Source organism: Palaemon carinicauda, chromosome 29, assembly GCF_036898095.1.
Source record: "Palaemon carinicauda isolate YSFRI2023 chromosome 29, ASM3689809v2, whole genome shotgun sequence".
In the NCBI taxonomy this organism is placed as follows: domain Eukaryota; kingdom Metazoa; phylum Arthropoda; class Malacostraca; order Decapoda; family Palaemonidae; genus Palaemon; species Palaemon carinicauda.
The window spans coordinates 87,377,262-87,401,641 of NC_090753.1; the positions used below are offsets into that span (position 1 = coordinate 87,377,262).

Consider the following 24,380-nt stretch of genomic DNA (forward strand, 5'->3'; position numbering starts at 1 on the left):
TCGATAGGGCAATGTCACTGTCCCTTGCCCCTGCCATTCATGAGCGGCCTTTAAAAACCTTTAAACCTTTAACGAAGCCCATTTAGAATAAGCCATATCTTATCTGATTCCCAAAAACACTTTTAAAGAGTAAGGCATAATGAAATTATACAAATAACTAATTATTTATATATTTGAATAATATGTGGTCCAACAACAACGGAAATTTTAATGTCAACATTTTAAAAAAAATTCCACAATCCATGACTATTATGAAAAATATGGTGTAATTTTATCATTTGTGCATAAGTACAGACATCATGAAAATATTTTTTTATTATAATTTGAGCTTAAGAATAACTATGAATAAATTACGAGAATAAATATGGGTTTATATATTAAAATATTTGTACAAGATTCGGACGGGAATTCTTTGAAAGGACGGAACCTTGTGCTAACTAAGTCTGCCTGTCTGAGCTATCACAACTTTATAGATATGCACAGGTGCACACTTAATCCATTTTAGAACTAAAATTACCCTAAACTTTGAACAAACTGACTAGATTACACATCTAAAAATGCACTTTCGACTAGAATACACACTCAAATGCACTTTTGACAAGAAAAACTACCTTTAAAACTCTTCACAATAAAATAAAAATCTTGAATTACTCCTTCATAACTAGATAATAAGATGATGATAATAAAATTGCTAAAATAAAATATTCTATATATTATTGTGTTCTCCAAAAGAATATCTTAAAGGCTTATTTCAGGTGAAGTGACTTATACCCCTGAAAGAAAAGGTGAACCGATAAGTTTTTTCAAAGAACTAATTATTATTGAGTTCTCCAAGACAAACCATACCAGATAATTACTGTAGAACATTTTAGTTTATTTTAAAACTATTATGTAACTACAATTAGCAACAAAACTGTTTACTTTTTACCAGAACAAGTGTTGATTCACAAAGTAATGTATGATTTTCTGTATATAAAAGCTCTGATGACGTCTGGGCTTGTCAAGAGTAGTGACGACGGAGAAGGACATGACGTAAAATGACACATTTTATAAAAGTTCATCCATATCTGACCTAGGCCTGCTGAATGCATCTGGATCCTGAAAACAATATAAACATCATTAAATAATCCCTGAAAATGATTAATCCGACTTATGAGGAATGCATCACTAATAACTCTTGGTATTTTATTAGTACCAGTACTTCAGCGATATTTTTCATTAAAGTAATACAGAATATTGCCTCTGCACATTCAATAACTTACAAATAAAACTTCTTACTTCATATATATTATTCAATTACTTCTTACTAATGATACTACACTTATGAGGGCATTGTATCTGTATTCATAAATACAAAGGATTTTAACAGGAACTGCTGAAAACTTTTATTCATGGTACAGTCTACACTCAAACTAAACAAACATGTTTGTGATCAAGCCTACATAGCATTGATATAACAAAGTAATGTGCCAATACGAACTGTGAACCGAACCTACTACTATGGTGATGCAAACAAGCTATTCATTTGTATGAGAAATCAAAGATGGTTGTACAGTGATTAATATTAGGGATACTTAATATGCTTTTCAGTGCAACGTTATTCTCCGATTCTGGATCAACAGGAGCGAAATATTAGTCTTTTGGTATCTAGTGGTAAATCCACATCTTCCTCAAACAGCAGCCTGAGGTTACCTTACATCGCATCTGTTCCTATTATTTATCCATCCTTATAAATAGATTCGATTGGATTTATAAAAATTCAGTATATAGCCCGTTGCTAGGGCCTGTGAGACCATTCAGCACCCAAATTGGTGAGAACTCTGCAATTACACTACAAGAGGTTGGACATGAAGATGGAAGGAAGGACTACTGTAAAGCCCCTTAAATAATGACTTCGGTACAGTGTCTAATGGCGGTGTTACCGCATAGAGTATAGCTAAGGTGAGGGAACTGGACTTCCAAAACCAATGATCTAGCAAAACTAATTGTTGAGCAACCTCAGGTCACTTCCTTTAATGCTGGGTGACCAAAAACATGCCTGCTACAGACAGGTTTCAGTTAATTTTCATCTCTGAACTGTTCCTATTTTAACAGCTCACCATTTAAGATGTCCCTCTGCAGTCAATTTATAGTGTTCTTCAGCACCTAGCAACACCCATTTTACATCCTTTTACTTTACCTCCATTTGTTTGTTTATGATAGCCACACATTTTGTGTGACGCTGTTTCTAGGGTTGGTACCCAGTCACTTTACCTCTATTCCTGCTTATTTTCTTCCAACTTACTGTATAATGTTTCCTAACTTTTATTTTTTTTTATTGCAACTGTAAAGTTTTCTCTAAATTTCACCACTGGTGAATGGCCTTCCAGACCACAATTACTAGGCAATAGGATCCAAGTTCCATATAAAAGAAATTGTATTAAAAAACAAGCTAGATAACAAAGTATAACCAAAACTAATTAACTCAATCTATGAATAAGACTAATTAAATAGCTAAGCAGAAAAGCATTTGCACCATTTAAAATTTTAAAAGTTCAACAACAGTACGATATGATTCGGAAGACACTCAACAATTGAGTGACAGATGGAATAACTTCCAGAACAGTGGGGTACTGAGACTTGCTCAAGAAAAGGCTATACTGTTAGATTTCACTATTGGCACTGCATGGCAGACAGTTTATTCTGGGAATATGAATACAAAGGAGGGTCAGAATTGTCAAATATTGAGTAGCAGGGAAAGAATTGTCAAATATTGAGTAGCAGGGAAAGAATTGTCAAATATTGAGTAGCAGGGAAAGAATTGTCAAATATTGAGTAGCAGGTAAAGAATTGTCAAATATTGAGTAGCAGGGAAAGAATTGTCAAATATTGAGTAGCAGGGAAAGAATTGTCAAATCTTGAGTAGCAGGGAAAGAATTGTCAAATATTGAGTAGCAGGGAAAGAATTGTCAAATCTTGAGTAGCAGACATAATGAGGTAAATCAACAATGGTGCCAGAGATCAATTCCTGATCAGGGACAGGGAATTTAATAGATAATTATTCTAACAAAACCTTGCTAAAAATTTAGGTTCCTATATGATTGGGGCTCTTAAAAGATATTCTATGCTTATGTCTGGAGAGATTCCTCCTTTAAATGTCTGAGTGCCGGCGATTAATTTTATACTCAATGATGAAACTTTGTTCATTAGCTGCAAGTATTTATTTGTCTTTTCTTTTAAAAGAAGCATATTTTTTTTTTTACAATATATGATCTGCTCCTTTTTAAATTATGAGTAGCATTTTCCAGCAGCTGTCTTTTTTATAACCTTCCAAACATAGTGTCAGCTTGACTAGGTCTGTGATGCACTCTAAATAAACTAATTATCTCCTTTAACAGGGGAAGTCAATATAAATACTCCTTCCTTGCCAGCTCAGGGATGATTTGGTCCACTTAAAGACTGACTTGGATGATTCCAGTTATATCCGCATGGGTCATCATTTGAATGATAACACTTCTCTCTCTCTCCTCTCTTAAAAGATGTGTATAACTGCTCTTCTTATCACAGTGCCAAGTCTTAGTTTGAGAGCAATTTTCTTACTTTCAATGTCACAGCCTGCGTTGAAACCACGAAAGGTATTACCTGCAGATTATTTATATACTAAAGTTATTTTGCTAAGTTGTGCTCAGGGAAAACCTATCCATCATTTAACTCCCTTGTTATTGTCCTTGTATCAATATCAAGATGACTGGCTTCAAATGTCTTGATGTTCACAATCCTGGGTCTTTGGTAGCATGGAACAGATTGCCAAAAATTGGCAAAGGAACAGCCAAATTCCCTAAGTACAGTAATCATAGAAATTTTTGCTTCTCGTACCAAAAATCCCTTTTTTTCTGCTTGACATTTACAACACTTCCAGAAGACTGAAATCACTGACTGATCTTTGCTCAGACTGTATCTATAACATTTAAAATGTTTATGCATGACTAAAATTACTGCCAGATCCTGACAAAGATTATTCCCAGCTTGCGCTAATACAGAGAACATTACTCAAGAATTCAATACATTTCAGACTCTTAACCACTAATGGTCTGCTATATTTTTACATTTATCTATTAAGCTACACAATATCTAAAGTACAAATGCTTAATAATGTACAAAGGATCTTATCACTGTCCTATTTGCATAAATGGAAGGATAACTCAAAATTATTATTGAGAAATAAAGACTACAATATACAAAAAAGATAAAGGGGTACAGTAAAGTAATACTGTACGGGGAAAAAAATAATATAAGAAAAGAAATTGTGCATTTCTAACACGTAGATACCTTCACAATGTTAAATATAAAACATTGTAAAAACTAAGAATAAGAATAGTAGTGTAAAATTATTATACTGTACAAGGAAAATATTCTAGATGAAACAGCAATATGCACGAACACAGTCATAATTTTAGCCATGTACCAAAGACTATATTGTTTACTTATACAAAGAAAGAAAGAAACAAGGATGGAAGAAGAGAATCTACTATCTCCCTAAAACTAATTGACATCAAGAAACTGAGCTACTGTTTTTTGGCACTTAGACATACAGCTTACCTACTTTGGGTCTTGACTGTCTTCTAATAACTGTTTCACTCATAACTAGTGATTTGACAATTGCTCACTCCAGAATCTGATAAGGTGTAAAAGAATTAGCCAATGCGACTGGTCAGCATTTTTCATGAACAAGTTACTTTTTTTGTAATGAAATAGTAAAAACTGAATATAGTACAGTATCTATATAGGAAATTTATTCAGCTTACTAATGCACTTTTCAGTTTATTTTTATCTTTGTTTGTTATTTACGGTATGAAACATCGACAAAAGTAAGCTGACACATGGCATCGCTGCTAGCCTTAAAAAGGTTTACATGTATCGAGCCCAACAGAAATTTTGTCACAGCTGGGATCACCAGAGGGTTAATGACCTTTTCATCTGCAATTCATAAAAGGTATAAAAGTACCGATACCTAATTTCACGGAGCATCTCAACACTCACCCGCTATTGATATCGAACTTACCTGATTCAGCTTTTTAAATTCTGTAATTTGAGTGAAGATGTATTCGAGTATATGTTTAGCATCTCTCGATGATGTAGGTATGTCAGCCATGACGCCCAGGATCTCGCCACATTCTCTGATATAATATTCCAGGTCTTCATCTTTGCATTTGTTTGTCACCTGCAACAATAAGGTAATTTAAATTCATATACATTTATGTCCAATATTAGTAAAGAATAAACATAAGAAAGCTTATCTTGAATGGTACTATATTAATTTTCAGGAGCCATCATATACTGTATAGTAACGCATTAGGCTCTGAGATTCAGGAAAATTTATCATGAAGTACTTTGATAATAATTATTCAAAACAGTGAAAAGTTAAGACTTTTCCTCAGAACAAATCTGCAACTTGAATATTCCTAAGCCTGAGTCCATCACCAACGAGTTTTATGCATTCACAAGATTAAAAATAAACCATTAAGTTAGAGAAACAGTAAATTCATGAAGAGTATCTCACCTGAGCTAGCCTAGACTTCTCTGAACTGAAGGCCTCATCGAGATCAAAGAGCTCTAAGGATGGATGAGGCAGCTCGCGAAATGAAGGCGGGAAAACCTGAGAGCAAGTATACTAGTTAATCAACTCACACCAAACAATTATCGTTTATTTCAACTTTCTTTTTCCAATATGTTGCCCATAAAAACCTGAGGCTGAAGTTAGTTCAATGAATTATATATAAACTCTTTGTGAGAAATGAGCATATAAACATCAGAAATGGAATACTTCATTTATCATCAAAAACTATTGACTGGTTACATCAACTTACTGCGGGTTGCAATGGCGGCAAAGGAGTTTCAAATTGCGGTGTGATTAAGCGCAGGGTCTCGTGTTTCACGTTCACTTTGCCGTATGCGTCGATAGATGCAGGTACTAGTTGCATGTCGATCGATGTTAACTGTCGGAGTCGAGAAAAAACAATTGGTTCTAAAAGTAACCCCACAAAATAAATAGAATGGATACCTTACATGGAATCAATGTTAACTGTCAGAGACAAGGAAAAATAAATGGTTCTAAAAGTAACTACAAAACAAATATAACAGATAAAAAAGTTAATCAAATTAATATAAATAAATGATATGCATACTTACATGTGTGTCAAACAGCTGAGTATAATCAGTAGGAACTTCCTCGGACTCTTGCAGGCACGTGCGTAGACAATCGGCTAACGAGCCAATATCGGGTGTCATGTTGTAATCAGATATCTGTAACCACATATAATCTTACAATGAAAATATTATGTATAAGGCTTGGTAGGCTAACTACAGTAAATATTAGATGCATGGTTTGGTAATTACAGTAAATATTAGATGTAAGGCTTGGTAACTACACTAAATATTACATACTGCATAAGGCTTGGTAACTACTGTAAATACTGTACTGTATTAGATGTATTTCATTACACCTCTTAAATTCAGGCATTGTATGACAGTCTCATTTATACAATACTTGTCCATGAAAAAATGTCTATAAGATACAAAATTTTGCTTGAAGGTGGATACAATACTGTACTCATAATCTAAATAAAATTTGTAGACTAGTATGTCTATTTGCTTATGTTTAAAGTTATTCACATCCCATGGTACTACATGTGCTGTGCTGTACAGTACTATAGAAGTACAGTAACTCTTATTTTACTATTGTGAAAAAAAATAATGACAGTTGGAAAAATATATGCTGAAATCAAATGCCAAGAACTTACTTATTCTCGAAAGTGTTTCATAATTAACCTTAAATTAAAATATGAACACTTAGCAGTTTGTGGGAAACAACAATCTGTATGAAACTGCTTAATGAAGCAAATATTAACTAACTGTTCCAATGAACTCATTTCTTAAAATTACAGATACCAATGACGATACCTCAGGATCGTCTGCATCTATTTGGTTGAGCTTGAAGTCGTTGGCTGTCAGGAAATGAAAGATGACATCCTTGATCTTGCTGTTTTCCTCACGGTCAATGTACTGGTCGCTAAACATGTGGGCGGATCCCAAGACAGCAACCCTTCCATGTTTACTGGGATGCTCATAAAAGGCACATACCTGGAAGAAATTCATATCACTGCTAGGAACGGGATAATACAAACACCAAAATTATAGGCTTGATAGCAAACAAGATAAACATTACTTCAAAAGATGAAAACCTTAATTGTAATGTAACGTTACTTACAGGTCTATTTAAAGGATATGATATGCTTCCAGTAGACAAGACAGCTACCGCTGGTCGGGCAACATTGAGAGTAGAACCAAATGGGTATATGAAAGACATGGACCTGATAGTAAGATAGAAAAAATTACGATCCTAATACACATAAACTTTGAGAAGTTGTCACTGGTTTTGTTCTTATCAAGAATTTCCTAAATGCATCACAAAAACAAAATGTTAAATAAAACTCTATTTTGTATAAGGTGCCATTATGAGATATAAAAAGCACTAGAACAATCTGTTGTCAAACGGGTAAATGTTACTGCGACAAACCTATTGGAAATGGTATCATCAATTAAGAGTCCAGGGATATTCTTGCCAGAAGCTTCGAGGATCGCACGATTTAGGATCCCGTTGGTAATGAGGCATTCCTTCGGATGGAAATACTTGTAGTAGCAAGTGCGTACCACTGAATCTGTGTCGGGCAAAGAACACTGGTTAGAGCATGGAAGGTTTCCCAATGATAAAAAATCAACCTCTAATAATATATGACCGTGTAACATGACATACATCATTCCATCATTCAGGTCATTCACACACACACACAAAAAGACCCTTCAAAATATATACTGTATAGTAAAGAAACAAAGGCACCAGATAAATAATTTAATGTAGTAAATCTTACAGATGTGATCATTGAAAATTTACACAAACAAAAGAAACAGATCTCTGTTTGAGGCTTGAGGTGAGAATGGCAGGTTCATCCTTGCCAAGATTCATGGACGGTATTTTTAGATTTATTTCTGAAGCAGGTCTTCCAAATCCATTTAACTTTTATAATGACATCTTTGCTTTTATGATTTTAATTGAATATTTTTCTATCTTCATTTATAATAAATGATATCGGCGACAATGACCTTAGATGCCAGGATGCCAGAAAACTTCAAATAATTCAATCAATTAAGACAAAAAGGACCTAAACATTCAACCCAACCACTATTCTTCCCAATTAATCATTTCACAGTAAAGATTCAGTTATGAAGGAGTTCAAGTCGGGAAAATAGGAAAGAACTTATTTTACTTCTAATCTTCAGAAAGAAAAAGTTTACACAATGCACACCAACATACTATCAAGGTTGCGGTAAGCAAATTACTGAAGTTTTGTCTTCAACTTCTTAAATGCTTGCATTATAGGCATAAGCAGTAAACACTAAAGTAACTCTATAGTCTCGCTTACTCTTCTTTCCCACTGTACTTCCTACATAGAGGCATCCTCTTCCACCAAACCTTTATCTTCACATCATCCCTCACCTTATTTCACCACCTTATTCACTGCCTCCCTCTAAATCTTCTCCCACTAACCAGTTCTTCCTATTTATTAAAAGCCCAGAAAAAAATTAAGAGTACTCTACTGTACTTGAAGTGATTTTAAAGATATATAACCTTTAAGAAATAACTTCTATCAACACAAAAAATAGTAGTATGATGGCTCAAATGAAAACTACACTGTATTGATGTTAGGAGAATTCATACCAGAACTTACCATTATTAATGGAAATACCATATTCTTCAAGAAGGAAGTTTATGTTTGTGTTGGCCTTTTTTTCACCCCCTTCTTCTGATAGGACAAGCAGCCTCCCTCCTTCGTCCACGAATCTCCGCAACATAGAAAACTGTCCTTCTGTGAATTTCTGATGAGGGCAGGCAATCACAACCACACGTGCCTGACTCAGGGTGTCCTTGTTCAGGTCATCGCGATTACTGAAATAAAAATGACAAATTCGGAGGTAATTTGTATTTTTCTTAACGATACAAACCTTAGCTATTTATAGGGGTCTAAGCAGGATTCTTCTGCTTCAAAGCAACCTTTGAAGGGGAAGAATACGACTTAGACCCCAATGAATAGCGTTGGTTTGTTTTCCAGTTACGGAACAGATGAAATTTTTTTTTTCTCATATAACATAAACCAAACCATTCATATCACATAAAACAAACATGACGTGAAAACATTCTCTCCACTAAAAGTATTTCTTAACCTTTAGTTAAGTGGTATTTGAAGGAGCAGGTTATGTATTAAAGTAATAATTTCAAAACCTTCCTTTATCTCCCAGATTTTTTTACTAATGATTAATAATTTTGTTCATAAATTTTCCTTGAAAATTTGTGAATGAAATTGTAGATAACAATTTTTCAATCAAGCAAAAACATAAATTTCTGTTCTTACACTTTCCTCATATTCATGAAAACGACATTTTGGGTATTATTGATACTATAAATAAGACAAATAATTTTCAAAGTAGTTCTTAAGATGGCTGGGTATCACAAATCTGTAAGATAACATCCTTCAATTGGATATATTTTCACACTCAACTTTATGTTGGACTTTAGTGACAAGACACCACTAAAAGACTTTTTATAAAACACATACATACTTTCAACTTCACTTGAACTAAAGGGATAAAATTATGGATGATTCAATAAACTGGTAACAAAAGAAGCTGAGAGGTTATCATGTAGATGCATGTGTCTAAAGGAGAAGAAAATAATGGTTTAGAAAGTCACTGTATGAATACCATGTAAACAGAGAAGAACAAAAATGCAATAAGATTTTTCTAACAAACCACGAAGTAAGAATTTTTAATGTAAAAAATATACTGTATAAGAAAATTTTAATAAGCTTGAGGAGAATTATGTTGTGATGGAACCACAATAAAAAGCAGCTGGGCTGATAACAAAAAGAAAAACAGTTATTCAGAATATAAAGGGGAGAAATAAATTTAGCCAGAATTAAATGAAATGTGGAACAAAATTTATTTAATGAAGTAGATGATAAGAGTAACAACATAAACCTGGTGGATGGTTTCTTAACCACAGATAATGGGCACAAGTCACAATGAACCAAATACAGTAGTATTATCATCATTATTATTACTTGCTAAGTTACAACCTTAGTTGAAAAAGCAGGATGCTATAAGCCCAGCGACTCCAGCAGGGAAAATAGCCCAGTGAGGAAAGGAAACAAAGAAAAATAAAATATTTCAAGAACAGTAACAACATTAAGATAAATATTTCCTATATAAACTATAAAACTTTAACAAAATAAGAGGAAGAGAAACAAGATAGAATACGGTACCCGAGTGTACCCTCAAGCAAGAGAACTCTAATCCAAGATAGTGGAAGACCATGGTACAGAGGCTATGGTACTTCTCAAGGCTACTGAACAATAGTTTGATCTTGGAGTGTCCTTCTCCTAGAAGAGCTGATTACCATAGCTAAAGAGCCTCTTCTATCCTTACCAAGAGGAAAGTAACCGCTGAACAATTACAGTGCAGTGCAGAATTGTTTGGTAATTTCAGTGTTGTCAAGTGTATGAGGAAAGAGGAGAATGTGTAAAGAATATGCCAGACTATTCAGTGTATGTGTCGGCAATAATGAAATGGACCATAACCAGGGAGAGGGATCCAATATAGTACTGTCTGGCCAGTCAAAGGACCCAATAACTCCCTAGTGATAGTATCTCAATGGGTGGCAGATGTCCTGGCCAGCCTACTACTGTACTTTAATAGCCACGAATACACAATACTTGACAAATAACATGGTATAGAATAGCTACAATTTAAAAAATTAAAATAAAATTGTAACTTGGAAGCAGTGACAACAAAAAATGTATAAAACAAGGACCTTCATGATGAGCACAACACAAAAGTCCTACCCAAGACATAACCAGTGAAGTTGAGGAATAGAATAATATGCTATGTGATGTAAGGAAAGTTTACCGTACGTGAAGATGATTTCATCTATGTGCAAGCTACTCTTTTCGTTAGAGGTGATAGCTGATCAGGGTTTAGCCAATTGGCCACAAGCATCTAGATTACACAGAATTTATTGTACCTTGCATGAACATTCCTAAACCTTTAAAATTGATAAAAAAAAAAAAAAAAGACTTTTTTCATTCCAATTTTCTCCATCCTTAAGAATGTCTTTATAAATCTTGTGCTGTAGGGGAAGTTGTCAAACACCTTGGTTAGCAGAACTACTGTACAATTAAAACGTCATACTGTATAGGGTTTAACGATTAACATTTAATGAACGCAACTATAGTAACAATGAAACCCAAAGGATTTCATCATAGAACTGTACTCCAGGCTGGGCTGTACACAAACAACTGAAATATAAACATAAAATCAAATGATCAAGTCATATCTTACCTGACAATCTTCCACTGCGTCTTGAGCTTCTTGTGCAATGACTTGAACCCATCACTGAGTTTAAAGATTTCTCCTTTGGATTCATCGAAGACTATGGTGTTACTGTGTTCTTTTTCTCGCGGTTCTAATTCATTCTGTAGAACGAATGAATCTTTAAGTAACTTGAGAACAGTAATTTGCTACATTTTTTCAACTTTACAATAATGTATGCTCACTTGAATTTCATGTCTTGTAAATCAAATTTTCCTAAATATAATGCACAGGTATTAAAATTGCATATCATCTATACAAGTTATTGGTATAGTAAAAGAAAACAACTTAACAATTATGAAACTTTATACGCATAAGCACTCATGAACATAGCTTCTAGAGAAAATGTGAACGTTCAGCTTGAGAATGGGATATCGTAGTTTGGGCACCTGATCAGAGAAAAAGATAAATTTTGTTATTAATATAATAATATTCGCTCACCATAATAATTATTATCTTCGCTTACCATAATAGGAGCCATAATTCTAGAAGATTGAAATGCTTTCGCATCAATTATCAAAAGTAGAAAAGCTGAAGTAGCGAAGGCAAAACTTAGAATTTACAGCTGCAGTTGTAGCAGTCCTGGTTTTACATCCTTTTGTGTCCACTCCTGAAAAATAATATAAAGTTCAATACTGTACATTGATATTAGCACTAATCATGTCCATGAGATGAATTAGACCACGTAAGTTGAAAAAGTATAGTAAACAGGATATTAAATTCATCATCATCTCCGACGTCTATTGATGCAAAGGGACGATAGATATTACTGTACTTTATATATTTATAATGTGGGTTAAGATTAAAAGAGCATGGTAAGATATGATTGTTAAAAGTGGATAACGGATATCGGAGCCTTTGTATATCAGCGGCCAGTTCCTCTAGCGAGCATAAAATATGGACATCAAATAAACTAAACTTCCCCTCATTACCTAACCTAGAAGACTTGTCCTTACCTACTTACCTAACAAGGGGGGGGGGGGGGGCGCAACGCACCCCTGCGACCCTCTTATACTGCTGTATTCTTAGTCAGCTGTCATCATAAACACAGCTGGCTGCTATCATACATACAACATATATCTATAATTAAGGAACATTTACACTGGCTTGATAGAAAGGTAATCTACTACTACTATAGTGTTCTGCCCAAAGGGAGGACCTTTCATGGATGACCTTTCCATGAATGAAATGTGGCCCTTCTATGCAAATAAAATTCGAAAATTACAACAACTTCTTACAAAGCGATAAAATGTATTATTGTAGTTAAATTGGTTAGTGGGGCAAGGTGTAACTCATTACTTTTGATGAATCAAATACTAAAAAGTTGAAATTTCCATTGATTTGCTTCTCATATAAGGTATCCGAGGTGTATGCATGATAGCGGCCATCTATATGTATTATGTTTAACTTAGAATACGGCAGTGTAAGGGGGGTCGCAGTGGAGCGTTAGGTAAGTAGGTAAGGACAGGTATTGTAGGTTAGGTTAGGGGGAAAGTTTAGTTTAGTTGATGTTCGTTGTTAATCAGGCCGTGAGGAGCTGACCGCTGATATACAAAGGCTCCAGGTATCCTAAATATAAACAACGTTTTAACAGGGATTTACCAATAAATGGAAAGACGAAATTCATGACAGATGATTTGATGCTAAGGTACAAATCCAATTACTTAATTTCACATTAATTGAACTATAAAACATCTAGAAAATCAGACAGTTTTTCCTTAACAGTCTACCCAACGAACTCATGCTCCTTTAAATAGCAAATCACAAGAATAAAACCTATTTTAAAGAATAAATAAGTGAATTTTACCTCAGGACTAAAGGTTTGTTTACGTTCTTCTTCAGGAATGTGTTGTCAGGAACAGTGTTACCAACTAACTTGTCATAAAATCGCCGAGTCGCTAGAAAGTTAAAAAAATGTTTTTATTCTAATTTTAAAGCAATATTTCAGGTTCCAATAAATAAATTATGATCTAAATAATTACGTAAAACAAAAAATGACATTAACCTTAACAGCACAGTCAGCAAACTATCAGTAAAACAATTACCCAATTGTTAGCCTATGATCTCGATCTGTTATCTAAACAACTGTTATCAAGATGAGAGAGAGGGAGGGAGAGAGGAAAAGAGAGAATGTGAAATTCTTTCTGAAGCGGAATTTAAACAGGAATTTATTAATGAAAACGAATAATCTTTAACATTTTCTACTCTTGGGTTATGCTATAGCCTCTGTACCACTGTCATGGGGTGGTTTTCTTGCTTGAGAGTACACTCGGGGACACTATTCTATCGTATTTGTCTTCTTTTTTGAAGTTTCTATAGTTTATATATGACAGATCTAATTTCATGTTGTTACTGTTATTAAAAAAATAATAATTTTGATTGTTCATTACTTCTGTTGTAGTTTATTTCATTGTTTCCTTTCCTCACTGGGCTATTTTTCCTTGTTGGAGCCCTTGGGCTTATATCATCCTGTTTCTCCAACTAGGGTTTTAGCTTAGCTGATAATAATAATAATAATAATAATAATAATAATAATAATAATAATAATAATAATAATAATAATGTCGCTATGTAAAAGCACAAACTCGCCAATAGATCGACAAATGAGTTAAATCTAGCGACAATATCGCTATGTCGGCAACACTGCCGATGAAGTCAACCTCAGACGCTCATTTGTTTTTCTCGCTCTTCCCAAATACCACAGCACCTTTCGGACTCAATTAACCCAATGGCTCCATTACTCTAAGGACATGCGGGCACTTGACCCACGGAAGTCATCGCTGTTAATACGGCGGAGTGTTGTGCCGTGAATTTGCCGTCTGTTAAGCCCTTTGAAACTAGCAAATAGGAAGAGATGACATACCCTTTGTCAGGTCCTGTGTTGGTTCGCCATGTTTATGATGTAGAGTGCCCTCAGTGATTTCGTTTTCCTGTTCCTGGGATTTTTATCGGGAAATATATTCTAGAGGTGAGTATGATATATATTACTCTAGTTATATATAGATCTAAAAGAATAAGAGATGTATTTATTTTTTTTTAATGTTGGGTATGTTTATCCTTAATTGGGAATTTAACCTTGTAACTTACGTGCCAAGTTTTAGTTGGGCTTATTTTAAGGCTAAACATATTTTTAATTTTCATACTGTCATGGGAATATAATCTTTAAATTGCTAAGATCCTCGTGACTGAATTTTACTTGGCGTTATCAGCTGTTATCGGCTATTACTAAGCCTAAACTTTGTGTAGCCTATTGCGTCTGATAAGGATAAGGCCTGTGTCGTAGGGTATCGAGTTGGTTGTTAATTTTATTTATTTATTATTTTAATTTTCAAGTTATTACTGTATGTGCCATTACTTAACCCTCCTGTCATGCATTAATTCTTGTCAAGAATAAAGAAAAGGCGGTTGGCTGAAGTCTTAACATGACTTTGATTAGTCTTTAATTAAAATTGCTGGTAGCCATTCTGACAACACTGTACGGAAATTTCCAAATATTTTTCATGTGAGTTGTATGTCTCTCCTGTTATTAATTAGGGTATATCTCACCAACTAACTATTAGCCCCATAAATATTTTCAAAGAAGACAAGTTTTCCATTAGGAAAATGCCTGAAAACTCTAATTCAATCAATCATTTCTATAGGAAGAACAGTATTTTTATTAGAAAATTTTATCATGACTGGAACTATAATAGACTCGAGATGCCATTGTTGATGCATGCAATCGTTTATTTATCTATATACCAACAACTTTTTTGCTGATTGCCAGAGTCCCTGTCAGATTCGATAGTTCCTTTAGTGTCTGCAACCTTACCATCCTTGTAAGCTAAGGATGGGTGCTTTTGGGGGAGCCTATAGGTCTATCTGACAAGTCATCAGCAACCATTGCCTGGCCCTTCTTGATCCGCTTTGGTGGAGAGCAGGCTTGGACGCTGATCATGTGATATGTGGTCAGTCTCTAGGGCATTGTCGTGCTTGTTAGGGCATTGTCCTGCTTGCTAGGGCATTGTCCTGCTTGCTAGGTTATTGTCACTGTCCCTTGCCTCTGTCATTCATGAGCAGCCTTTAAACCTTTAAACTGTACATATCTATGGACATTTAAAGAAGTTGCTCTTATAGCAAAAAGTGTTACACCTTATGTTAGTTACTAACAATTACAGCAAACTGTTATTAGACTGAGGTTTGGGTTAGGCATACCAAAAAAAGTGTTGGGTAATATTTATCCGTGCACCGACACTACTGTATTAAACTCGTAAACTTCGGGCATCGTGATAGTTAGCGAGCTTCCCTTTCATTTGAAGAAACTAGGGTTCAATGTCAGTGTGAGGTAGAAATCTATACAGTATATTTTAGGAAGGAATAGAGAAAGGAAAAATTTATATCAAATGTGGCAAATCGACGGAAAAGAAAATCAAAGAAATAGAATAAATAAGAAAATTAAAGAGGTGCCGATGAAAAGGCAAAACCCTCCGTTCAACACCCTAACATTCCAACCTTACCTAACCTAGAACGCAGTGTCCTGACAGTTTTACTTGAACTTTTGATTATCAAAGAGTGATGTTCGTGTGAATAAATATACCAAATTTTTAGTACCTTTAATGGTTATTAAAATAAGATTTATCAATAAAACTGAGAATATATATTGAAAAATATCATCATTCATGTAATAATAGAGATAGTGGGATGTGCAAGCAAAGTTAAAATATCAGGTTCTTATGATGAATTATTAGGGTTAATCTAGATATAAATTAGATAATTACTGTATACAATAAAATCAGATGTTTTAGTTCAACGGTTGGAAGAATAATCGATACGTGTTACTCACCTAGCTGTGAAGCGATCTTAAAAACTTTTTAATATTTTGTATAGGGAATATGTCATGTATCCTTTAACCCTTTTACCCCCAGGCTATTTGGAACTTTCCCATTTTTTTTTCAAGTACATTTTGGAGTATATTTTTTTCTAAATGGCTCTACCAGCCTTAATTTTTGTCATAGAGAGGTCAGGTTGGTCTCATTCTCTTGGAAAATCCCTGAAGTTTCTCAAAAATTTATCTAAAATATGCCCAAAAAAAAAAATTGTAAATAGCAGTTTTTTTTGCAAGGACGTACCGGTACGTCCATGGGGGTAAAGGGATGAGTTTTTTGAAACGTACCAGTACGTCCTTTGGGGGTAAAAGGGTTAATAAATTACTAAGCTTTTATCGAATATACATGCATTCTATTACTATAAAAAGTTTTTATTTAACTATAAAAAGATTAGTATGGTAAATATATGATCCTTTAATATTATGGTAGTGAAGCTCAAACTGAAGGGGAGGGTAAAAAAAAGTGGCTGTTGTAGAACAACATTCGGGAACTTTTGCAAAAGTATTTGGAAACTCGTAATTGATTAAAAATGCCAGTAATGATTACGTCACAAAGACACAGAACTGCTGGCAAAAGCGAATGCAAGCAACACATGAGGAATAATTCACCATCAGTGTCCCATATGTAAACAATGTAGTTAGTGAGAAATATACTTCACATTTTAATCAACTGATAAGCAAGTTATTATGCCCCTACAACCTCCGTTAAACATATAGAGAAAAATGACAAGTTAGCCAACACTCGTCCATTTCTTGTAGTGAATTCCAGTTTTGCTAGTAATGAAAGTATCATATATTATTTTAATAGATATTTTGCTCTACAATATACTTTCATAACTGTATCACAAATCTATGTAGGTTAACCGTATACTATAGTGAGAACAGCCGCTTATACTAAATGGCCCTGTTTCCATATAGAATACCAGAATCCTTTTTGCGATTGCTGTAGTTTTATCTTGAAATCTTTTAGTAAACATAGTGAATAGTAGGTATCAGTGTTGGCAAACCAATGGTTTACTTGCTAAAGTAGACCACTGTACTTAAAAGCTGTTTGCTGCTGGCTACTAAAGAGGAGTCGCTATTCTCTCAAAAGTGAGCTACATTTAGTAATCCAAATTGTGTTGCCACTAACATCCTTTCTCCCTTCTCCCCATTCATTCAAAGCCTTTAATGCAGTATACTTATATGTGGATTTTTATAAAAGCTAAAGTAAATTTGCTTCTAATATGGAAGTTCTAGATTTAAAAAACCACAATCTTACTTTGTTCAACTATCTCTATTCATACCTGAAGATTAGAACCATGGTAGCTGCCAGTCATAGATAGTAGGCCATTAAAAGATGAACTATTAGTATGCTTGAAAGTCAGACTTAACTTTTCTTGCCATTAGGAAGGTTTTCCTTGTAGATTTGTCGCGCTTACTTAAGTCATGCCAAAGATGTTTAATTGGAACATATGTAAAATATTTGTACAGTACTCTGAAAGGAAATGTATTAGAGACCCACTCTTAATAGATACAATTGAAGATTACACTGGAATGAAGACAAAAGTTGGGTGCCTGTTAAGTGATCGTTTTCCTCTGGCAATTATTTTAAGGTTATTAAATAAGCCAATACTTTGACTGGAGCTTATTCTTAACCCTTTGTTTTTTCTTTTTATGTTTGCTGTGCATAAAATTTTGCTACCTGCATCCTGAGTAACATTTCTCTCTAGACTCACTCAGTGATAAAAGGGCCAATAGGGGAGGGCAGGTAGTAGGTTGGCCAGGGCACTAGCCACCTGTTGATATACTACCGCTAGAGAGTTATGGGGTCCTTTGACTGGCCAGACAGTACTACATTGGATCCTTCTCTCTGGTTATGGTTTATTTTCCCTTTGCCTACAAACACACCGAATCATCTGGCCTATTCTTTACATATTCTCTGTCCTCATACACTTGATAACACTGAGATTACCAAACAATTCTTCTTCATCCAAGGGGTTACTGCACTATAATTGTTCAGTGGCCACTTTCATCTTGGTAAGGGTAGAAGAGACTTTAGCTTTGGTGAGCAGCTCTTCTAGGAGGACACTCCAAAACCATACCATTGTTCTCTAGTCTTGGGTAGTGCCATAGCCTCTGTACCAAGGTCTTCCACTGTCTTGTGTTGGAGTTCTGCTTGAGGGTACACTCGGGCACGCTGTCCTATCGTATTTCTCTTCTTGTTTTGTTAAAGTTTTTATAGTTTATATAGATCTTTTTAATGTTACTGTTCTTAAAATATTTAATTTTTCCTTGTTTCCTTTCCTCAGTGGGCTATTTTCCCTGTTGGAGCCCCTGGGCTTATAGCATCCTGCTTTTCCAACAAAGGTTGTAGCTTAGCAAGTAATAATAATCATAATTGGATTAAAATAGATTCTCTCTCTCTCTCTCTCTCTCTCTCTCTCTCTCTCTCTCTCTCTCTCTCTCTCTCTCTCTCTCTCTCTCTCTCTCTCTCATTGCATTTTCTTCCAATAAGTAAGCTGTTCAGATTGTTATCCCCGCCAATGACGTTGGAAGGAGGTTATGTTTTACCCCTTGTGTTTGTTAGTGAACACCCTCCTGGCCACAATTTTAATTGTACATCAATGAAACTTGCAGGGATTAACTGTTATGTAAAAAAAACTTGGAAATGATTTAAGTTTTTTGAAGGTCAAGGTCACAGTCAAGTAAAATGTCCAATTCACGTGATCGCCCATAAGTTTAGACATCATTGTCACTGAGGCATCAAACTTGGTTCATATTTGAGTGTATGAAAATCCACGCATATTAATACATGTTCAGGTCGAGTTCATGGTCAAGGTCAAGCAAAAGGTCAAATTCCGGTCATCGACCACATGGCCACAATTTTAGTTGTATAGCAATGAAATGCAGGGATTTTAAACTTTATGTAAACAACTGAAAATTATTAAATTTTTTAAGGTTAAAGGTCAAGGTCACGGACGAGCAAAAGGTTCATATCACATAATCAGCCAAAGTTTAAACATCCTTGTCACAGATACTTCAAACTTGGTTTATATCCCTTCATAGGGTGAAAATTGACTTTCGTTGGGTCTCTTGAAACAAGTTAAGGACACATATTTGGTCATTATTGTACTGAGTAACTTATATCTTAGGAGATTTCTGATTCTGTAAAAAAATTATTCTCCCATATATGATAAAGAGTTAGTCTGGTATCTTTCCGGTCACACTGAGTGGCAAAACGTACAGTATAACTACTTGGGATCTCTCTGCCCTTTGGGTAGGGAGAGAGGTAGTAGTCATACCCTGGTGAGAAGAGAGGTCAAAGTTAGGAAAGAGGAGGGGATGAGAAGGGTTGAACCTGTGTTCGCATATCTATCTAAATATTTAGTTGTCATTTTTGACGGGTTGCATATACTACAGTAATTTAAAATAATGAATGAAAAATATGAAATATTTTAACCCTTTTACCCCCAAAGGACGTACTGGTACGTTTCATAAAAGCCATCCTTTTACCCCCATGGACGTACCGGTACGTCCTTGCAAAAAAATGCTATAAAAAATTTTTTTTTCATATTTTTGATAATATTTTGAGAAAATACAGGCATTTTCCAAGAGAATGAGACCAACCTGACATCTCTATGACAAAAATTAAGGCTGTTAGAGCAATTTAAAAAAAATATACTGCAAAATGTGCTGGGAAAAAAATAACCCCCTGGGGGTTAAGGGTTGGAAATTTCCAAATAGCCTGCGGGTAAAAGGGTTAAGATCAGTAACAATTTTGAAAAAGAATTGTCTTATACAAACAATGGAGAGAGACTTACGTCAACCTGTTCAACATAAAAGGATTTGTAGCAATTTTGAATTTCTGAAGTTCCGTTGATGGCATCGTTCACTTGTTCCAAACAAATGAGACCTTATTTTGAATTACAATACTGTAATAATAAAGTTTTACTTTATACTATAATACAGATCAGTATTTGTTTGTTTATATTGGAGCACACGAAAGGCTGTAGTTATGATGTTTCTTTGATTAGCTGATAAGTCCACAACCAAAATCAACGGATTGGATTTCATCAGCAACAAATAGCAGCACCTGAGCTGTATGTCCGAGGGAGTTTCCTAATTGGGTTAATGGATTATCTATCCAAAGTTTCTTTATAATGTTTGTATGTTGAGGAAACAATTACTATGAGATTCAGGGCCTCTGTCACACGGGTTTTTGGACTTTGCTCCTTATCAAAGCATCGGATGTAGCTGAAAGTTGACATATGTATATTTTACAACCACACACAAATTTTGTCAGCATTATCAATAACCTAAACCCGATAGTTTTAATTTTTATAGAGTAAAAATGATCTAGTCGACGCCATAGCCAGTGATAATGAGCCAAGAGTCGAAAACATTCATTACGTAAGCAATGTAAACACCTTTTGACAAAATTTTGCCTCGCCCATTCACCAGACACCCATTCACCTTGTTCCATCGGCTCTGAAACCCAAAACAGTCAAGAATGGCTAACAGGATTTGGAATTGCCCCCGTTGTTGCAAAACTGCATTTGTCTTACGACTTGCAACTTTATACAGTCAAGAGAAAGCCCGTGGCCATATTTACTATCGCCTGAATAGGTAATTATTCAGTTTCTAGTTTAAATCCAATGTTTATGGTCTGATTTGTATTTAGCGTAACATGATTATAATACTTGTAATGTCATTCAGGCTTTTGAACATTTCCATTAACTATTCACTATGCCACCAAGAGAGAGAGAGAGAGAGAGAGAGAGAGAGAGAGAGAGAGAGAGAGAGAGAGAGAGAGATTGTATGTAAACAGTCTTTATATACCTATTTTTGTTAAAATAAGATTTTTGTGCTAAACTCTCCATCAGACCAACGGATCATCCGATATATATTTTTTTTCTTCTTCTTCTTAGTCCGTACGACCGTGTTGGCTATGTTTAGTGCATGACTGCATTTTGTAAATAAATCAGGAATATTTTTAGGAGTTTTATTTGTACATCTAATGGAAATTTATAGAAGTAAAGTGAACATAATTCATTTATCCTTTAAAATAATTACTACATGTAGCAAAACGAATAGTGGTAAAGATGATAATGCAATGAAGGAATGATACCATACTTTATCTTTAGCTTTAACATCGGCAATAACATACCCAGTTGCCATAATTTGTTAGCTTAATGAAATATCCTATCATCTAATGTTAAACTTAATTTCTGAGGAGACCATGGCTTATTGCACAGTGAAAAAAACATTACAAAGACTTTATGAATGGCGGAACGATACATAAATGTGGGTGGGGTATCTGTGCTAGCGTAGTAATACTACTGTAGCAGTAGTATTAAACGTTTAGGCCAACTGCTGGGATCCTTGAGGATCATTTAGCACTTCTTAAAACTACTCGAGAAATGAGTTTTTATAGCCAGAATTTAAATTTTCTGATCCAACAATGCCCATGATAGCCTTCAGTGTTATCCTGAATTATAACCAGGCCAAAGTGGGTGGAGCCTCATGAAGTCATCATTCTGACAATAATTATTGGTGAAGGTTTAAAGCCAAAATACGGTACCGGCTATTTTTTTTTTTTTTTTTTACAGTAAATAGGTAGGTAGATAGACAATAAATAAAAATTGCTTGACATTGGATATAGCAGTTATCAAATCAAGCTTGTTCACTACGTTTTTGAAAATTACCAACTATTCCCTACACCTTGTCAATCTGATTGTGACCTATAAAGTAGACTGTAATTTCTTAGGAAACTTATTTTGTGAGTTAGACTAATAATCGAAGTATTTTTGTATTTATCAACATATTTTGTTGGTTTGTTCGTTATGACAATTATCAGTGGAGAGGTTTCAGAGTTCATAAAGGTGTACTGCTTTGCTTTGATTTAAACTTTTGTGTCATTGTTGGCAGAGGTATAGCCTTCGTTACGTATAGCCAATCATCGATCGAGAAAGAGGGAAGAAAATGCCGTCATAAGTTACGTAACGAGTGCGTTCGAAACCTTTTCTTTGAGTAAGTTGGCCCGTCTTCAAAAATCGTCACTTTTACTTAATAAAGTACCAAATTTATTCAACCTACGTAATGCAGAATATAGTCAAAATTTATGTGTAGATATAATGTGCATTCTGAATAAGCGTTATATTTATGAAATTCATAGAAAAAAAGTTATTGCGAAAAAACCGTGTTACAGAGGCCCTGAATCTCATAGTAGGTGGTTATTTAAACATGCACAGTGCTCCTATACAGTGAATTAATTCTTAACAGTTATTGATAAAAATGGTTTATAGAAATAGATATGAAACTTCTTGTTTAAAAAAAAATCTTTCATTAAGAAATATACATTTATAATTCTTAGAATTTAATATTGCATATATGGTACACATCATAATGTATTTGCATGAATAAATTTTGTAATTAATATTTGTTCCAACACGGAGTACTTACCTCGAACTACTTTCTTAGGAGTATCTGGGATTTCCTCCCAACCGACCAGAATTTTGTGTAGTTTACCCTACCTCCGTTTTCTAAGCGGGGGAACCTCTGGCGGAATGATACGCGCTATGAGGCGACCCAGGGTCAGAGAGCATGCTCGCTCAGGTCTCGACCTCCAGTAAGTTTTCTGGTCGCTTCGTGATAACATTTTGCCGCTCTCTCCTTACCCAGTGCGACCCTTTGTGTCCCACGCGGTCCCCACGTGGTCCTCTTATGTTCATACCTTACCTTTTCCCTCTGTGTTCCTGTGTCTTGTGGTGCTTTACTGGTTTGTTATGGAGCATCCCCGTCGTTGCCCCGGGCCTATGGCCGGTAAATCTTGTGTGGCTTTTCTTTCAAAGCCGGAAGTCGACCCCCACGCCTTGTGTTCGTTGTGTAGGGGCAGTGTGTGTTCCCCTGCAGCCACGGATTGTGTGTTCCCCTGCAGCCACGTGTCCGGAGTGTGAATCCTGGAATAAAGTTCAGTGGGTGTGCTACGGCACCAAAAAGAAGGCTACCAAGAGGTCACTGAAGAAGCCAAGCATTGCCTTGCCTCTTGCTTCGCCCGATACCTCTTCGGAGAGAGCTTCTCTGCCGCTTTCCCCTACCCAGAGTAGTGGACGAGGTAAGTCCGTTGCGGGGAAGCGGCCCATTGCTCTTCCCCAGGAGTCTGTGATGTCTGTTGGGGGGATGTTGTGTCGGTTCAGGCAAGTGGGGGGGCCTGAGGGAGGGACAGGAGTGTGTTCAGGAGACGAGGTCCTGGTGCCAGTAGGTCCCCGTCTCTACCGACGATCCTATGTGGGGGGAAGGCCGCTACAGCCTCTTCTCCCGCTTCTTGGATCTGCGTTTCAGGTACGTCAGCGGCCGGGGAGATGCCGAGATGGAGGATTCACCGAGTTCGGACCCCCTCGCGTGGCCGCCGCCGAGGACGCCCTTCAGGTCGCCCATGAGACTGGAGGAGGAGTTCGACACCTGGTTTGCCCTTAGAAAAGTGCCTCGCTCTCCCCCTGCGCCCTAAGCAACGCTCCCGCCCGTCTCTTCAGCCTTCTTCACCAGCGGACTGGCACGAAGAGCCACCAGCAACTCGGGACGATTCGGACCGTTCAGCACGTTCTTACCAGTCATCGGTCTCCTCTTTTGTGTCGTACTCTTTCTCCTCGGAGGACGAAGGTCCGAGGGACTCGAAGAGGAAACGAGAGAGGTCCCGCAGGAGGGGGTCCCGTTCCCGATCTCGCCACGCCAGGGGCGTTCCAGATCCCCCAGGAGGAAACACAGGAGGAGTCGCTCGTCAAAAGAAGAATGGGTGCGAGTCACCATCCCACGCAGCCACCTCCTAGGAGCTTTAGCAGCCCCGAGTACCTCTGGCTGGCTCCCGAGAGCTCTTTCTCCATCCGCGAGGTACGGCTCCTCCAGCAGGCCTGAGCATCGACGGAATTCCTCGTGTCAGGTCTCGGTCGACAGTCATAAGCCCGCGAAGGTTCGGACTTCATCCGCCCAGCGGAGAGAGTCGCCCCTTCGGACTGGCAGCTTTGTCCCGGCTTCCGGTCCTTCAATGGCCCACCTTGAACGTAAGAGTCAACCAGTT

At 36.1% G+C, this 24,380-nt stretch overlaps 2 protein-coding genes across 4 annotated transcripts in view; one reads left to right on the top strand and one right to left on the bottom strand.

Moving 5' to 3' along the window:
- Positions 1-154: 154 nt before the first annotated feature.
- On the bottom strand, positions 155-13,360 carry IFT52 (intraflagellar transport 52). Of its 3 annotated transcripts, none has more exons than XR_011040498.1 (13): positions 13,268-13,360; positions 11,927-12,070; positions 11,431-11,564; positions 8,766-8,983; positions 7,556-7,697; positions 7,247-7,349; positions 6,940-7,119; positions 6,169-6,282; positions 5,847-5,975; positions 5,540-5,635; positions 5,042-5,200; positions 929-1,098; positions 155-773 (listed from the first exon to the last, which is right to left on the bottom strand). XR_011040498.1 is itself a non-coding variant. In XM_068353430.1 (12 exons), the coding sequence occupies exons 2-12, from the start codon at positions 11,939-11,941 to the stop codon at positions 1,048-1,050; spliced, it is 1,341 nt and encodes a 446-aa protein (XP_068209531.1). In that variant the 5' UTR covers positions 11,942-12,070; positions 13,268-13,360; the 3' UTR covers positions 155-1,047. The 3 variants fall into 3 exon arrangements, 1 of the variants encoding a protein (XP_068209531.1); XR_011040499.1 differs by adding an exon at positions 4,579-4,654 and having other exon boundaries at positions 155-1,098; XM_068353430.1 differs by having other exon boundaries at positions 155-1,098.
- Positions 13,361-14,121: 761 nt separating this feature from the next.
- Positions 14,122-24,380, top strand: part of LOC137622322 (E3 ubiquitin-protein ligase ZNRF1) — a 106,132-nt gene continuing 95,873 nt past the window's right edge. Inside the window, exon 1 of the mRNA XM_068352897.1 lies at positions 14,122-14,428. The gene's annotated coding sequence lies outside the window, so the exon portion shown is untranslated. The remainder of the gene's footprint in view (positions 14,429-24,380) is intronic.

Coding starts and splice junctions, on each gene's coding strand:
- IFT52 (XM_068353430.1), bottom strand. Junction 7,120..7,246: donor CATATCCTTTAAATAGACCT/GTAAGTAACGTT, acceptor AATTTCTTCCAG/GTATGTGCCTTTTATGAGCA. Junction 6,283..6,939: donor TAGATGCAGACGATCCTGAG/GTATCGTCATTG, acceptor ATGTGGTTACAG/ATATCTGATTACAACATGAC.